The following is an 18,487-nucleotide window of genomic DNA, read 5'->3' on the forward strand; positions in this document are numbered from 1 at the left end:
ACACCCAACTTCCACTGCCCCAGAAGATGCATTAGGTCATGTCAGAAGAATAATTCTGATCCGACACAGCATCTGGGGAAAGCTAAGTTACAAAAATTACAAAATTCTTGAAAGACAAATTATTACAATTATGAAAAATTTTCAAAGACATCAGAGAGCTGTAGAAGCAATGAAGACTAGATCTACAGTTTTCCAAGTGTGATCCAGGGATCCTTGAGTGCATCCTTTCAGAGCATCTATGAGATCAAACTGTTTTTATAATCATACTAAGATTTTTTTTTTACCTTTTTCACTCCCTTTCACTCATAACTGAACTATAGATTTCTCCAGAAGCTACATGGTAAGTAATATCATAGCAGATTGAACATAGACACTAATGTAAGAATCAGAAGTCTATTAAACCTGACATTAAAAGTATTTGCAAAACTGTAAAAAAAAAAAAAGCTCACTTCTCATTATTTTTATTTTGAAAAATGCAATCATTTTTAAAAAAATATTAATTTGTGTTGATATATAAGGAGTTTAATATACTTATTTTAAGTGAATTAGTAAAATTTTAAAGGATTTTTTAAAAATGTTTTATTTTATTTTTGAAAGAAAGAGAGACAGAGCACAAGTGGGGGAGGGACAGAGAGAGGTGGAGCCACAGAACCTGAAGCAGACTCCAGGCTCTGAGCTGACAGCACAGAGCCCGATGCAGGGCTTGAACACACAAACTGTGAGATCATGACCTGAGCCAAAGTCTGACGCTTAACTGACTGAGCCACCCAAAAGCCCCATTGCTTTATATATTTTTAAACTATATTTTTAGATGTATCCAAATTAAGTGTTGTTATGTTACTGTTGGATTCACACATTTATAATGAAATATAGTTTATTTTTATCTCTAGTATATTCATATAGTATATTTTTGTCTCTAGTAATACTTCTTGCTCTAAAGCCTACTTTGTCTCATAGTAATGTAGCTACTCCTGCTTTATTTTGTTCTGTGTTTGTATGGTATATCTTTTCTCATCCTTTTACTTTTATCCATTTTATATTCTTACAGCCTGTTTCTTACAAGCAGCAGATAGCTGGTGAGGGGTGGGGGGGGCGGTTCTTTCTTATCCAATCTGACACTCTTCGCCTTTCCAGAGTATTGTTTGGTCTGTTTATATAAACCAAGACTCAACACATTTGAAAGAACTGAAAATATACAGCATATATTCTCTGACCACAATGAAATTAAATTAGGAATCAATGAGAAAGATCACTGGAAAAGTCCCCAAGTGTTTGAAAATTAATCAACATACTTTTCCTAAATAACCATGAGCCACCTCCCCTCAAAAAATTGCAACAGAAATTAGAAAATCTTTTAAACTGAATGATAATGAACATAGGAAATATCAGAACTTAGTAAATGCAGCAGCTAAAGCAGTGCTGAGCTGGAAATGTATAGCTCTAAATGCCTCTGTTGGAAAATATTAAAGGTTTAAAATCAATAATCTAACCTAATCTTCCACCTCCAGAAGCTAGAAAAATAAGGGGCGCCTGATGCTCAGTCAGCGGAGCACACAACTCTTGACCCCACCTTGGGTGTAGAGATTGCTTAAAAATAAAATCTTAAAAAATGTTTTTTAATATTTATTCATTTTCAAGCGACAGAGAGAACAGTGTGAGCCAGGGAGGGACAGAGAGGGAGACAGAATCCAAAGCAGGTCGAGGCTCTGAGCTGTCAGCACAGAGCCTGACACAGGGCTCGAACTCACTGATGGTTAGATCATGACCTGTGCCGAAGTCGGACACTCAACCGACTGAGCCACCCACGTGCCCCAAAAATAAAATCTTAAAAACAGAAAAAGAGCTAGGAAAATAAGAACAAATTAAAAAAAAAAATGTTTTTAAGTAGGCTTCACACCCAGCCTGGAACCAATACAACACAAGGCTTGAACTCACACCGTGAGATCAAAACCTGAGCTGAGATCAACAGTTGGACACATAACCAACTGAGCCACCCAGGCACCCCTAAAGATTTTTCTTAATGCAAGATTTCTATGCTGAAAACTATAAAACAGTGCTGAGAGAAATTTTAAAAGACCGAAAGAAGTGACAAGATAAACAATGCTCATTGATTGCAAGAATCATTTGGTTAAAATGTCAATTTTCCCCCCACATTAATCTATAGATTCAATATAAAACCAATAGAAATCCCAGCATGGCTTTTTTATCGGAGGGGTGGGGCGTGGGGGAGTAGGGAGGAGTGGTAGAATGACAAAATAATTATGGAAAGGCAAAGAACCTAGAACAACCAAGGCCATCTTGAAACAAAGCTGGAGAACTTACTACTGATATTGAGACTTAGTAGAAGACAATGTGCTTTCTGGACAGACAGACCACAGAACAGAATTAAATACCTGAATAAAGAAAAAAGAACCTTCACTCCCTCCCTCATATACACAAAAACTAATTTGAAATAAACCACAAACCTAAATGTGAAAAGTAAAACAAAAACACTTCTAGAAGAAAATTTTTAAAAATTTCTTGGGGATCAGGAAAGATTTCTTAAATAAGCCACAAAAAGTACCAACCACTTAAAAAAAAAGATTGATTAAATTGACTTAATTAACATGAAGACTTTCTGTTCATTAAAGGTAATATTAAGAGAGCAAAAAAGCAAGCTACAGGCTCAGAAAATATTTGTGTTATATATATAAAGGAAGTTTTATGTCTAGAATATATAAAGAACTCTTACAAATCAACTAAGAAGAAGACAGGTAACACAGTTTTTGAAAACAAAATGAGATTCCCAAATAAAATGGTCAACAAATTTATCAAAAGACGTTTATTATTATTAGTCATTAGGAAAATGAATATTAAAATCACAATGAAATACCTCTAGATCCCAGAATGTGACAATTAAAAAGCCTAAAAACGGGGCACCTGGGTGGCTCAGTTGGTTAAGTGCCTGGCTTCAGCTCAGGTCACAATCTCACAGGTCATGGGTTCAAGCCCCCCGGTCCAGCTCTGTGCTGACAGCTCAGAGCCTGGAGCCTGCTTCAGATTCTGAGTGTCTCTGTCTCTGTCTTTCTTTCCCTCTCTCTCTGACCCTCCCCCTGCCTGTACTCTCTCTCTCTAAAATAAATAAACATTAAAAAAATTTTTAAGAAACAAAATAACTGTTATCACCTGTTATCCCCTACTCTTTGAAAATCACAATGACCAATTTTTTACAACTTTTCCACTATTACTGGTAAGAGTGTAGTGACTCCTGAAGATATTCTTTGAGCGGTTTCAAAGTCCTCATACATGAAACACTCCAGCCAGACCTCTGGCCCTGCACCCACCCCAGGGTGTCCGGGACACTGTACACGCCCCTACCTGCTCCAACTCCTCCTCTGCGTATTTTTGGCGGCTCCGCTCGTTCTCAGTACCTTCCCGCAGCTCCTTCAGCCGCTGGGCTTCCTGCTTGGCAAGGTTGATCTCATCACGCAGCTTCTTCTCCAGGTGTACCTTCTCCACCTCCACTGTGCGGTGCTCCTCTTGGGCCTTGTGCAGCCTGGGGAGCGATGCAGGGAGCTGGAGAAGGCCAGGCAAGGGGTGCCAGCCAACACGCCACGAGTCACGGCATCAAAGAGGAAAATGAGGGCTCTGGCACTCAGAATATATACTCCCTACTCTGTTGACTGGCTCTGAGTTAGCTCAGGGCCAGAGCAACCACAGTGGCTACCATATTTCTTATGTTGCTGCCAGTAATCACGCTGAATTCTTCCTCTGAGGGATTCACATACTAAGAGCCTACCAACTACTAGCTTACAAGGTATGCCCATGTGTCCCCCCTGTAGATAATGACATACTGTATCATTATCAGCCTAGGACAGTATGGATCTAAAACTTAGAAAGGAGAAGTAATTGCAGGTAGAACAGAGACTAGAATTCCAATCTGTAGGACTCCACACCCCATAGTTTATTCCCCTTATCTTCAGGTACCTGGAAGGTTCAATAAATGTAGAATGCCCTGCAAGCTAGCCCAACGATCTAGAGAAGGCACGATGGCTGAGATATAACTGGGGTGGGGGTCCTGGAGCTATTTAGGGAAGATGAGAAAGGAACCATTGAGAAGCACTTCTTGGAGTCCTGAGTACCTGTTCCCAGAAGTGCAGAAAAAGGAAATTCATACCAAAGGGACTGGGGAGGCCGCTGCTGCCCCCCTGCCTGAGTTTCCTTTCTAAGTATCTTCCATGGTGGGTACAATCTCAAGGGTTCAGTTATAATGAAAATATACCTTTGTAATCACCCATACATTCCCTCTGTTCACTGACAAAACCTTCCAGCCATCCAGCCCAGCCTCTTTCCTTCCTCTCTTCCTTCCTCCACATACCTATGTTAATCCATTCATTTATTCATCCATTCCTTCAACACGTACTTTCAAGCGTCTGCTGAATGCCAAGCCCTGCACTAAGTACAGATACATGGAGATGAATGAGAAACTAGTCCCTTCCACTGAGGAGCTCATGATCTAGTCCAATATAGACAAATAAACAGTGTGGTAAGTTCTACAATAGCGAGAGACATACAAGGTGTTGGATGAGCCCAAAGAATGGAGTGACCAACTCTACCTGAAAGGAGTTGGGGAAGCTGACTAGACCCAAGAGAAAGAATAGGAGTTCGCTAATCCCTCTGGAAGAAGGGAAGGACTTAGCCACTGTTGGGTCTTCCTACCTGAGTAAGAAACACCAAGTCACAGGAGACCAGGGTAGGAGGGTAAAGGATGATGGAGAAGACAATGATACATGGCTTCGACCTGAGGTACAGAAGGAGAAAGCTACAGAACAAAAGGGGCCCTCAGAAAAGAGTACCAAACACTGAGTTAATGAAGTAGGTGAAACAGAAGAGGCAGAGACAGAACTCAGCCTCTAAAAACTGCCAAGTCACATCCATGGGACGCCTTGGTTGCTCAGTCAGTTGAGCGTCGGAGTTCAGCTCAGGTCACGATCTCACGGTTAGTGAGTTCAAGCCCCACATCAGGCTCTGTGCTGACAGCTCAGAGCCTGGAATCTATTTCGGATTCTGTGTCTCCCTCTCTGCGCTCCCCTGCTTGTGCTTTGTCTCTCTTGCTCTCAAAAATAAAATTTAAATTAAAAAAAAATTTAATGAAAATAAAAGCTGCCAAGTCAAGTCCAGATCTGTCAGTGGCTTAAGCCTCAAGACATGTGGTGGGACCAGCAGGAAGGGACAGGGGGAAAAAAAAAAAAAGGACTAGGCTGCAAGCTTCCTGCTGACAAACTGCAGTCCACTTTGTCCCCGGAGAGAAAGGCAGTTGAGCCTCCTCAAGATACACACCAGGTGGCGCTACAGGCAAGGCTAAAAACAAATCAGAGGCGCCATTTCCTGCCCCCATCAAGCTTCCCCTGCTAAATACCCTCCTTTATTGTATTCTTCCATGACCCAACTGCCTGAAATGACACCATTGGGGATTCACTTCTTCACTGAATATAATCCTCTCTGAAAGCAGCCTCTTCAGAAAGCCTATGATCTGTCTGTCTTGTCCAGATAATAGGGAACTCCTTTAAAGTAGAATCAAAACTGACCCACTTTTATATTCCTAACAGGATCTAGCAGAGGTGAAGATCAATAAATACTACTGGGTGCAGACTTGAGCAAGTACATGCACAGTCAAGCCTCACCCCACTCCATCTCCTCCACAGAAGACTGAGCATCTTGAAGGCAGCAGTCAGTTAGCATTACAAGTAAGAAAATTTGGCAGCCTGACCCACAAGCCCCAGCTCTAAGCAGCTGTGTGACTATGGACAAGTCTGTTCCCTATATCAGGCCTCTTTCTTCAATTCTACATGGGAATCAAAATCCCTGCCTCAAAGAATTTTCTTGAAACCCAGTGAAATCCTACCTGGAATGCACATGTAGCATTATATTTATTCACCCAAAGTATCAGGAACTCTGGAAAAAAAAGAAAAGCTCTGTGGTGGCTGGCAGTGCACGCCTGTGAAAGGAAGGAGGGGCAAGGCGGCATGTGGGCTCAGGACACTATCAGGGAATATGTGTCTGCACGTGTGTCAGCCTGTGTCTGGGTGTGTGCATGCATTTGTTTCTCTAAGGGCACAGTGGTCATTAAGCTCTGGAGGCCTTGGGGAGCAGGGAGGGCTGGGAGCTTAGTTTTATCCCCAAACTTGGAATGTCTCCTGCCTAGATTCTTTGACTTTGGAATGAAAACAGTACATGCTTTTTAGACAAATGAAGAATGGGGGCTGCCCAGATAGCAGCATTTAGCCCCCAGTTGGCAAAGGGCCCAGGATTGAGGGGCCCAGAGAAGTAGCCAGAAATCAGCTCAGAGATAGAACTTCACTTGCCCCCGAGAAACCCAGCAAGTGGAAATGAATGCAATAGGGCCACCTTTACTGAGGCAGCACCCCACGGGTGACAAAATTCCTGACTCATACTTACTGATGCGTGACCCTAAGCAAAGCACTCACCCTCTCTGAGCCCTCATTTCTTCAACTTCTAAACTAGTTATAGTACCTACATAATGTGGTTGTGGTGATTAAAAAATAATAATGATGCATTTAAGCAGTTAATGATACCTAGCTCATAAGAAATCCTTTGCTCACCCTCCAAAGAAAATGGTATCTATCATTAAAAAGTAACAGAAAAGAGCCAGATGTCATTGCCTTATACACAGATTCCTACAAAGACTTCTTAATGGGAATCCCTAGGCTGCCAAAACAATTTCCTAAAAAAGAGTCCTGAAGTAGGTCCCTCCTCTTCTTAAAATCAAAACAAAGCAAAAACCCAACTACATGCATTGACTCTCCACTGCCTTTTGCATCTTTCCAAAATTGCTCTATGCAAGTCTTAAAGGTGCCAGGGATCTGGCCTCACTCTATATACATTCAACCTGGACTACCAGACCTCCCTACCATCTTTCAAGAACTAAAGGTATCAGGAAGAAAGATTTGGGAGGTGACTCTGGCGAACAATGAAGAACAGGTAATTATGTCTATTTCTATGGGAAAGATAACAGTCTAGAAACAGGAAGAAGGATAGAATGGATAAGCCATCCACCCAGGGAAGCTCTAGATCTCTGACAGTTATACATTTCTCCCTCTGAGATTCAGAGGGAGGAAAGACAGAAATACGCTTCTGCCCTGGGGAGGAATGTTTGCCTGTAAAACTGCAATGTCAGGAATCTATGCTCCCAGAGCAGTTTGGGGAAGTATGGCACAGCCTAGGAGGCAACACCAGCATGATCTCGGGTAATCTCGGGGGCGAGATGGCCCACAACCCGGGTAGAAACAGGAGGCTTTCAAGGGCTGGCAGCTCCAGGGCTGTGGGGGAGGGGCAGGGCCTTACCTTTCCTGAAGGTCATGCAGACTCTGCTCAGCTCTGTGTAACCCCTCCAGATCCTTCATCATCTTCTTCATGTGCTCCTTTGAGTATCGGTTTTGGATGTAGGCAAACCAGCAGCCACCCACACCAATAACGATAGACACCACCAGCATGAAGTCCTTGAGGTGATTATGGCGGGTCACTGCCAGAGAGGAGGCCAAGGTGAGACAGGTTGCCCACTGCACACCTAGCCTTGCAACTCCATGCATCCCTCCTGCACAAAGCCCTTCCACTGCAGAAGAATTCGTTTCTCTTCTTAGACACACGCTTGCCACACACTAGTATAGTGAGCTCTCTGCCTACTCGGAAAAAAATGAGAGGCCTGAGAGCCGCGCAGGAAGCTTGTTAAATTGTACTTCTCTACTATGCAGTGGACAGGGAGACAACTAGCACCTTCTCAGGACATCCCAGCCACCCCTGACCTGCGATGAGCACATGTGCCCATACGCAGTGGCCTCTGTGCTACGGGATCAGCAACGCTAGAACAGGGAGAAGGGGACAGCTGGTAAGAGATAAAGCAACGTCACTAGAGCTTGAGGCCTGGCTGGGGGATGGATGTTCCTGCAGGAGCCGGGCCTCCTGGAAAACCAGGCTGCTCCAGGTACAAGATAGAGCCCAGACCAGGTAAAGGTCTGCAAGTCTCATCTATGGAAAGCCTTTCTATGCTGTGATGCAATCCAGAGACCAAGTACAACAGGAGTAACATCAAGAGATTGGCATATACTGAACATTGCCTGTGCCAGGGATCCAAGGACAGATCTATCTCCAGAGAATGCTGGGTGGCAATTTGGCAAAGTAGCAATGCGGTGGCTGGGGTTCAAAGTAATGCTCAGTCTCCAGAGCAAAACTGAAAAGCTTGAACAAGGAATAAGCTTTACCAGAAGGTAGGTAAGTACAAAAGCCACGTCCTCAGAAGTGAGCCAGCCAGAAGAGGGCCACTCCTGGAGCCTGCCATTGTTCCCAGTCCACCATGTCTGGGCTCTGAGCCACAGCACAGGAAACCTGAACAGATACCCTAAGGAGAACAGGGATGCTATGGGGCCACTGCCTAAGCTGGACTCAACTCAGGAAAGAGTAGCAGTGGGCTCCGAGGAGCCCCAGATGTGGGGGGTTGGGGCAGGATGAAGAGAGGGAATGCCTTCCTGTGCACAGCAGGTTACCCTCAGGTTGAGGAGGGAGCAGTAGGGTGCACAGAACCCCAGCACCTGGTAAGGACGAAGGGCTGATAAGAATCTAAAGGGACCCCGGTGGAGCCACCAAGTTGAGGCAGGGTCTAGACAACAGGAAAAGATACATGTAGCTGGAAACTGTGCGAAGCTGAGGCCCAGACTGACAGGGTTACATTCATAGTTCCTGATTGAAAGCTGAGCAGCAGGACATGGGGACAGGGTGAGATCAGAGACAGATTAGCACATTCTATTTCCATCCAAGGGAGGGGAGTTATGAGGTTCAGGGTTGCAGCATGTTCTTTACATGTTTAGGCCAGATGCTCATAAAGAAAACTGAGGGTTCCTTGGTGGCCACCCTCCAGCCTCTAGGCAGCCTTCCAACCATACATAAGTCCTCACTCTCCTGTCTTTTCAGTCCCAAGAAGAGATATCTCTGCAGCACAGTGAGCTGCCTTTCTCTCTGGAACACACCTGCCTCCTACATAGCCTCTTACAGAGGCTGGGGTACTCTTTGTCTCCCCTGTTTGTTATAGACTTTTAATCTTGGCTTCCCAAGGTTTCCCAACTCCAATACCCCTTTTGCATTTTTACCAAAAGTCAGAAGCACTCCTGTTCAAACAAGACTCTATGAAACACCCACCCCCTATTACCTCCAACACTTGGAAGTTCTCAAGACGGGCGTGCAGATTGGGCACCTAATCTGTTCAGTCCCTATCCCACCTTGTCCAGATTGATGTGGAACAAGAGTCTATTATTTTTCCCAGCTTCATACTCTCATCCAAATCACGAATACAACTACTGAATGACCAGGGTCAAGGGTAGGATCTGATAGTCATCCTCTCTTCTAAGGCAATACTGTTCCACCTGCCAGTACTCTTTGGATCTCTTCAACAAGTTTTAGCTCCACTTAAATATATAAGCATCTATACACCCCTGTTCAGTCAAGTGCATAGTTAGAGCTCAGAGACACTAACTGCCCCAACCCATGAGCTACCACCTTGTCAAGAAGAGAATGAGTCTACTTTGACTGACTCACTTTGTGAACCCTAGTGATCATTGCTTGTTTGTATACCGGTGACCAGCACAGCAATGACCAGTTCACACAGGGATTCAGTAAATATTTGTCGAATTGAACCTTTATTGATAAGTCTTAAGTATGATATCTCTCTCCTTACCCCACATAGGAGAAGAAAGGAAAGGGAAGATATAAAACACATCAGGCATTTATATCCATCATCTTGAATTCTCACAGCCACCCTAGAAAGCAGGGTATTTGTGTTTCTAAACTGTAGACCAGAGAACTGAGTCTCCACAGGAGCAGTGACTTACTGGAGTTCATCAAAAGTGACAGGGCTGGGATTCAGACCAACTTGCCTGACCACGTGGTCTTTCTGCTATACCCCACTTTCTCATTACAACTTTCCTACTTGTGCAGCAGGTATTGTCTCTGCTTTCTTACATCCAAACATTGCTCACCATGGACATGATCCCCTGATCTAGCTGGAGTGTGGCTGTAAGAGTTCTAAAACCTGAGTTTTTCTCCCAAACAACACCCTGGGAGCTGAGCTCACAGGCCATCGGACAGTCAATACCCAAAGGCCAAATGGCCAGGCCTTTAGGCCTCATGTAGAGAAACCCTTGTGCCATCAAAAGCAGCACCCTGCACGGAGTATTGGGAAGTCTGGGTTCTATGCTTGCCTCCGCTCCATCTGGATCTCTGCTTCCTCAACTCTAAAATGCATTGTCACCAAACTACTCAAGAGATCAAGTGCATAGTTATGAATGAAAGTGCTTTAAGGTGTTCTGGAAATCTTCAGCTGGATGTATCCATTAGGTAATTAAGAATGTGCATGTGGAGTTTAAATAAGAAGTAATAGCTGGAGAAGAAGAAGATGTGAGGATTATCAGGCTCCTTCAGTGGAGCCCTGGGCGGAATCCGATAATCTAAGGCGAATCTGTGATGTTAATTTTTTTTTGTTTTTTTATTTTTTTATTTTTTTGAGAGACACAGAGAGAGCAAGCAGGGGAGGGTCAGAGAGAGAGGAAGATACAGAATCTGAAGACAGGCTCCAGGCTCTGAGCTAGCTGTCAGCACAGAGCCCGATGCAGGGCTCGAACCCACAAACCACCAGATCATGACCTGAGCCCAAGTCAGACACTTAACCAACTGAGCCACCCAGGCACCCCTGTGATGTTAATTTTATTTGTTAACTTGACTGAGCTAAGGGATGTCAAGAGAGCTTTCTTGCCTTGATAAGAGCTTAGTATTTCAACCAGTAGACTGAGTAAAGGAGACCGTCTTCACTAATGTGAATGCATGTCATTCAATCATCCTCAGACCTCTGAGAGCCTGAATAGAACCAAAAGGTGGAGGAAGAATGCATGTGTTCTCTCAGCCTGAGCTCAAACATTTATCTTCTTCTGCCCTCTTACATCAGCATACCTGGTTGTCAGGTCTCCAGACTCAGGCTGGGACATAGAGCATCAGCCCTCTGATTCTCTTGCCTTTGGACTCAGACTTACACCATCAGCTTCTTGGACCTTCAAACTCAGACTACCTCATACCACTGGCTTTCCTGGTTCTCTGGGTGCAGATGGCATATCACAGGACTTTTGGGCCTCCATAATTAAGTAAGCCAATTCCTATAATAAATCCACCTTTATCTCTATCTCTATCGATCCAGATTATGTTTCTCTGGAGCATCCTAATACAGAATCTATAAACCATTGTGCCAGAAAAAGAGAGGAAATGAAGAGTCTTGTCTGTGCCTTACCAATGATGTACTTTTCCCCCCATCATAATTCCATTCCCATTCTTCACTTCCTACCACCTTTCCAGCCCACCACAGTCTACATGGATATTTCCAATCCTTCTCCTCTGACTAGGATTCCCCCAAGCAACCCAGTCTTTGGACAGATAAACATGGATTTGCTCCTGCCATCTCGGGGACTGCCTTGCATGGTTTTAAACTTTCATGTTGGTCATCTTCTGATAGTCTGTGAGTTCCTCAGGGCCAGGGCACAAGACTTATTTGTCTCTATAGACCCGTACTTAGCACAGAGCCTGACCAGCATAGGTACTTAGCACAGGTGGAAAGGAAAGACAAAGGGAAGAAGGAAGGCAGTTTTCACAGGGAAGAGGTTACGATAGAAAGTGCATATGAAAGGACACGGAGAGCATGGCTGACCATCCCGCATAGCCCCTGCACAAGCTCAGCTCTCAGAACCCACTCCATGCCTAGCAAGCACTGCTAGGGTAGATGGACCATGGAGCTTTCGTGAGAGCAGGTGTGGCTGGCTAGGTGGACAGGGAAACTGGCTAGGACCTGGGGAGCCAGAGGGTGGCAGAGTTCCCAGCCCGAGTGCTGCAAATAGATTTTAGCAAAATGAGGTCAACTCTTAATACAATCAGGCCCAAGGCAAGAGAGGAGGGTATAAACAAATGAGATGCTGACATATTAACAGAGTCAGGAGTAATGGTGAGAATTTTTACGGCACAGCTAGCATTGAGAACGTGAGCTTCCAATCATTACCACTTAGTGGAACCCCTCTTCCAATCTATTTTTGCCACCTTCTCCACTGCCCACAATACTCTGTCCCTGGCAGATACACCTATTCATTGCTTACTGCCAGAAATTTCTTTTGTCATTTACACAGCCTTCCATGCTGAGGTGTGTGCTTAACCTGTAATAACTATTCCTGAGCCTTCTTGCCTTCTGGCTTTAGCCTAAGAAGTGCTTTAGCCAACTCACATATCCACAGAAGACATTCCACAGTGTTCTCTCCACAGCCAAGCTGGGCCACACTCTCCTCCCATCTCTCCTGTCCTAGAGCTCTGAGAATGCCCAGCCTCCTTCTGTAAAACTACTGTACATTTCCTGACACCTACTCATTGCTGGGTTACACGCTGAGTTACTACAGATGAGCAAAGCTGTCTCTATCCTCCAGGAGTTCCCAGTTTAAAGGGTAACAGAAAAGGGTGCCTGAGTGGCTCAGTCAGTTAAGTGGCCAACTTTGGCTCAGGTTATGATCTCATGGTTCGTGGGTTCGAGCCCCGCATCAGGCTCTGTGCTGATAGCTCAGAGCCTGGAGCCTGCTGCTGATTCTCTGTCTCCCGTTCTCTCTGACCCTCCCCTGCACACACTCTGCCTCTCTCTCTCTCTCTCAAAAATAAATAAATGTTAAAAAAAATTTTAAGGGGCGCCTATGTGGCTCATTTGGTTGAGCGTCCGACTTTGGCTCACATCATGATCTCATAGTCCGTGGATTCGAGCGCCGTGTCAGGCTCTGTGCTGTCCGCAGATTGGAGCTGTCCAGCAGTCTGGAGCCTGCTTCAGATTCTGTGTCTCCCTCTCTCTCTCTCTGCCCCTCACCCTGTTGCTCTCTGTCTCTCTCAAAGTAAAGATATAAAAATTTTTTTTAATCTAAAAAAAAATTTTAAGGGTAACAGACAGAAAAACAGATTATTAAAAAAAAAAAAAAAGGCAGGTTCAAAGGGCTATAGGATCCCATAGCAGAGTAAGTGGAAAGGGTTGAACACGCCCAGGAAGAGGCTGGAAAGGCATCCTGAAGAAAGCCTCAAAAGTGAGGGAGCCAGTCCATTAAGAGTCTGACTCTTAGGGCGCCTGGGTGGCTCAGTCGGGTAAGTGTCTAACTTCTGCTCAGGTCATGATCTCATGGTTCATAGTTTGAGCCCTGCTTCAGGCTCTCTGCTGACAACTCGGAGCATGGAACCTGCTTCAGATTCTGTGTCTCCCTCTCTTTCTGCCACTCCCCAGCTTGCACTCTGTCTGTCTCTCTCAAAAATATACATTAAAAATTGTTTTTAATAAAAAAGAGTCTAACTCTTGATTTCGGCTCAGGTGTTGATGTCACAGTTCATGAGATCAAGCCCTGCTTCAGGATCTGTCATCACAGGATGGACCGTACTTGGGATTCTCTCTCCCTCTCTCTCTCTGCCCCTCTCCTTCTCTCTCTCTTTCTCTCTCTCTCTCCAAAAAATAAATGAACATTAAAAAAATCCGTTGAAAAAAAGAAAAAGAGGCTAAGGACAGAGCTGACAGAGAAGAGAATAAGCTTTGCCAGAGAGGCAGTCACTTCTGCTTCCGAGGGACCTCTCCCCATTAGCTGAGCCAGTGACAAAGAAAGACAAGATGTAGGCTTGCATTCCTCTCCACAACCCCCCCCCCCCCCCCCCCCCCCCCCCCCCCCCCCCCCCCCCCCCCCCCCCCCCCCCCCCCCCGCCAACAACTACTCCGTAGGCCTCTCTCTGCACCCTTCTCAATACCCGTGCTAAAAACTCAGAGGGTCAATTAACCACTAGCCCACTAGTCACATTTTATTCAGGGGAAATTAGGATATAGGGAACCTTAGGAATGTGCCAAAGGTCACAAAGCTACTGAATGATAGCGCCAGTTTGCTTCATTTCAGATTGGAATTCTTTATATTTTATTTTGCTTCCTCTACTGGAAGCAGAGGATGGGACAATGAGTAAAAAGAACACTGAAATACAAGATTGGGTCTGAGTCATGGCTCTGTCATTTAAAAGTTGAATAACCTCTAAAACTCACCTCATCTCCCGAGCCTTCATTTCTCTGAGAAATTACCTGCAGAGCAGGAAATGCCCCCTCAGTGATTGATCTGCTGCCAGAGTTTGACATCAGCATAGGTCTCCACTGCAAGCTGCCTTGGGACTTCGTGTGTCAGAGTACAACTAACACCTGATCATGGCTCTGTTGGGAGAGCCCCGGGTAGACCTGCAAGCCTAGAGCCAATTCGGCAGGTCGGAATGACTGTAAAAGGCCATGTCTCCTCTGCAGCCACGGTGGGAACACTGAGATGTCTTCTACTATCAGAAAATGGGTCCTGGGGTGCCTGAGTGGCTCAGTCGGTTAAGCGTCCAGCTTCGGCTCAGGTCATGATCTCACGATTGTGGGTTCGAGCCCCACGTCAGGCTCTGTGCTGACAGCTCAGAGCCTGGAGCCTGCTTCCGATTCTGTATCTCCCTCTCTCTCTGACCCTTCCTTGCTCGTGCTGTCTCTCTCTGTCTCTCAAAAATAAATAAAAAACATTAAAAAAAATTTTTTAATTAAAAAAAAGAAAAGAAAGAAAAATGGGTCCTGAGTCGGTTTGGTTCCCTCTTCCCCAGTTGCAAGGTCTGATGCTGCTTGGACGGATGGACCCTGATCAGACAGCAGACCTTCCTGGCTACTGAACAACAAACCTTTGATTTGAGATTTCTCAAGCTTCAGACTGATGGCAGGATCTTCACTGAGGCTGGGTAAGGCGGCCATGGCTTGCAGCTGTACCTGGCCCAGGCTCTCCAGGGTGTTTATCACCTAAGACCCACAGCCTTAAGAACCCACCCTCAGGACAGAACCAGGTCAGCACCCTAAGTCCTGTGTGGGTGTTGGACAGGGAACAGCGCTCAAGTAGGGATTTTAGCCCATGCTCAGATGGGAACACAGAGCTAGAGGGACACAGACCAAGGGATTCTTTGCAGGTACTCCCCACCCCTCACCCCTGCCACAGCCTCACTCTCATAGATGCTTCCTGGCATAGAGCTTCCTAGTATTTTCCTCAGATTCCATCTGGCAATTTTCAAAAATTTTCTTTAACAAGCCATCAGTAGGAAAGTATAAAAAGAGCATTTGCCATCAGGACAGCTGCTAGATTCCAAAACCTTAGCTCCCAGGAGTACACTCAGATCTATCAGAGTCCTGGAATGAGGGAGCGAGTAGGAGCCTTGACCAAGCCCATTTTACAAATAAAGAAACCAAAATCAAGGCAGGAGAACTGAATTGCCAAAGGTCACTTGATAAGGTAAGGGCCAACCACAGAGTCCTAAAACTACAGGAAACAGACAGCAGCAGGGAAGAGCAGACTTCCTGCCTTTTATCCTTTTACCAAGACCCTTACCAATCAAGGGTTTCCTCTCAAAAACCATGGAGTGTTCACCTGAAGGGAATCAAGGATCCTTTAGCTCAGTTTTTTCATAATACAAATCAGAGAACACACCCTGAGAAAAGTGACCTATATACAAGGTCACACAGTGAGTGGAAATTTGGAAAAGAGACCAAAGTACTTTACTTTACTAAATTTTATAAAAAGTTCTCTAAATGGAAGTCCAGGAGTTCCAAAAAATCAAACTGTATGTATTATTATTGTTGTTGTTGTTGTTATTGAGCTAAAAATCACATACCCTAAAATTCACTCTTTTAAAATGTACAATTCAGTGGTTTTATCATACTTACAAGGCTGTGCAACCATCAGCACAATTAACTTTAGAACATTGTTATTACCCCAAAAAGAAATCCTATACCCATTAGTAGTTACTACACATTTCCCTCTTTGCCCAGCCTCTGCCAGCCACCAATCTGCATTCTGTCTCTATGGATGTATCTATTCTGGATATTTCATATAAATAGAATCATATAATATGTAGCCCTTTATGTCTATCTTCTTTCACTTAGCATGATTTCCAGGTTCATCTATGTTGTAGCATGTATTACAACTTAATTCTTTTTTGCAGCTGGGTAATATTCCATTGTATTTATTTACTACCACTTATCGATTTGTCCACTGGTGGGTCATTCGGGTTGTTTGCACCTTTTGACTATTGTGAACAGCTCTGCTATTAATATGTGTACATGTTCTTGCTTCAGTACTTGTTTTCAGTTCTTTGGATACATTCCTAGATACATTTGGATACATAACCCAGCCTGGAATTGCTGGGTTATATGGTAACTCTATGTTAGGGGTTGAGGGGGAGGGAGAGATAAATAGGTGGAATACAGAGGATCTTCAGGGCAGGGAAACTATTCTATAGGATACATGTATACATGCCATTATACATTGTCCAAACCTGTAGACTGTGCAACAGGAGCAGTCAACTCCAGAGTAAACTATGGACTCAGAGTGATAATGACGTGCCAGTGCAGCGTCATCAGTTGTTAAAGATGTACACTCTGGTGGAGGACACTAACCATGGGTGACGCTGTGGGGTCAGGGTGTATGGGAAATCTGTGTACTTTCACTCAAGTTTTAAAATTTTTTTCTAATTTTTTTAATGTTTATTTATTTTTGAGAGACAGCACAAGCAGGGGAGGGTGAGAGAGAGATGAAGACACAGTATCCAAAGCAGCCTCCCGGCTCTGAGCTAGCTGTCAGCACAGAGTCCAACGCAGGGCTCAAACTCACCAACTATGAGATCGTGACCTGAGCCGAAGTGGGATGCTTAACCAACTGAGCCACCAGGTGCCCCAAGCTTCACTCAATTTTGATATAAACCTAGAACCACTCTAAAAAATGAAGTTTATTAAAAATTTAAAGAACAAGTACAGATGACAGATCAGCTAGGGCACTTGGCAAGCCGAAAGCACAGATGGTAAAATGTTACACATTCTCTGACCCTGCCTGCCAGTTGCTTCTCTGGACTGGTTCTTGGCCCTATAGGATTCTGCCACTGGCATCCTGAACTGATGTCAACAGCTCCCGACGGGCAGGGTGGGTCCTAAGAGCATGTTTGGTAAAGGCTAATTTTCTAAGAAATCTTACCACTTTTGTTCCCCCTGAGTTCACATGGAGAAAAAGAAAGGACGGCAGGGTTGGCCATTCCCACTCTGCAGGTCTTCAGGAGCTGGACTGCCGAATTCTCTCGAGTAACTCCTGGCTGACAAGCCTACCCTTCCTTAGGGTATGTCTCTATGATTCCACGGAAGCCCACTTAGTCTCTTTGGTGGTCCAAGGACATAAGATGCTCAGCAATCAGTTCATACACCCTGCATGTACTCAGTGAAAGCAGGGAACAGCTAAATGGCACTGAGACCCCATGGGTTACTTGTTATGCCTGAGCATACCTTTTGTATCTTAGCCTTTGTATTCTTGCTCTGGTTATTTCCTCTGCCTAGAATGCCCTCTCCTGCCACCTGCATGGAATAATGCCCTATCCATCCTTATAGGCAGAAGTCACATGCCACCTCTTCTATCAGATGCCTTCTCTATCCCTCCTCTGGACCTCAGAAGCATGGTGTACCTCTCTGGAACTTTCACTTTATTCCTTAACAGAAGGATATGATTCACCAGGTCTTCCTACAGGATCTAGCACAGCACTGGCACGAAGTAGGTATTTTCCTAATGTGTCTAATGAATGGACCTTCACATCCGGCTGGATTGAAATATACAATTATTTCATATCTCATATTTTCATTTCTCAGTGGGAAGAGTGGAGGCGCTACCTTGCAGGTGTACCTAGGAGACACATGACCTCAGCCTCACCCCCCCTACAGCCTCAGGTTCCACGGCATATCGGCAGCCCTTCTCTCCCCAGGACTCACAGAGAGGAGGCCCAAATAGCACTGTGTCCAGGGCCTTCAGCTGCAGCTTCTGCCGATGGCTCCGGTCTGTCATCTTCAGCACAGTCCCTGTCATGGTGGTGTTGGTCACAGCGAGCCTGTCGAGACAAAGAGGAGGGGCTCAGTTTCCTGCCAGTAAAACCAGGAAGGATACTAGTAGGATTACCCACCTCCTCCAGGAACCCTTCCATGACTTCTAGCTCTTGGTGATTGCTCCCCTGTGTGCTCTAGAACACAGAGTCTGTACCAGTGGAGCTCAACAAGAAGTAAGGAAGTAAGGAGGACACATAACATTTACCAAGAATATGTTCACCCTTCTCCCCATGTCCACCATCTCCTGAGAACCTTGCTCTCTGAGGACTATCCAGCTGTGAGCATGCCCGCACCCAACTGTAAGTTTTCCATTGTGTTTCTCCCTCCAGGGAGTATAGACTATGCATCAATTCCCACACTCCCACCATCTGCAAATGCATTCTCCTGCCCAACCTGGGTCAAAACATCATGCCAGATGACCCAGTGAGTCTGAGGACCTCTAATCCTAACCCACTGCCATTAAGTATAAATCTGCTGATGAGAAACAGTGCA

The 18,487-nt window shown here is 45.0% G+C and overlaps 1 protein-coding gene across 9 annotated transcripts in view; it reads right to left on the minus strand.

The window, feature by feature from the left end:
* Positions 1-18,487, minus strand: part of STIM1 (stromal interaction molecule 1) — a 181,669-nt gene that overhangs the window by 13,193 nt on the left and 149,989 nt on the right. For all 9 annotated transcript variants that reach the window (XM_029956161.1, XM_029956159.1, XM_029956160.1 and 6 more), the window contains 3 exons: positions 17,885-18,000; positions 7,345-7,522; positions 3,358-3,535 (listed from right to left, as the gene is read on the minus strand). In XM_029956161.1, coding sequence (XP_029812021.1) covers positions 3,358-3,535; positions 7,345-7,522; positions 17,885-18,000 — 472 coding nt within the window. The remainder of the gene's footprint in view (positions 1-3,357; positions 3,536-7,344; positions 7,523-17,884; positions 18,001-18,487) is intronic.

Source organism: Suricata suricatta, chromosome 11, assembly GCF_006229205.1.
Source record: "Suricata suricatta isolate VVHF042 chromosome 11, meerkat_22Aug2017_6uvM2_HiC, whole genome shotgun sequence".
Taxonomy (NCBI): domain Eukaryota; kingdom Metazoa; phylum Chordata; class Mammalia; order Carnivora; family Herpestidae; genus Suricata; species Suricata suricatta.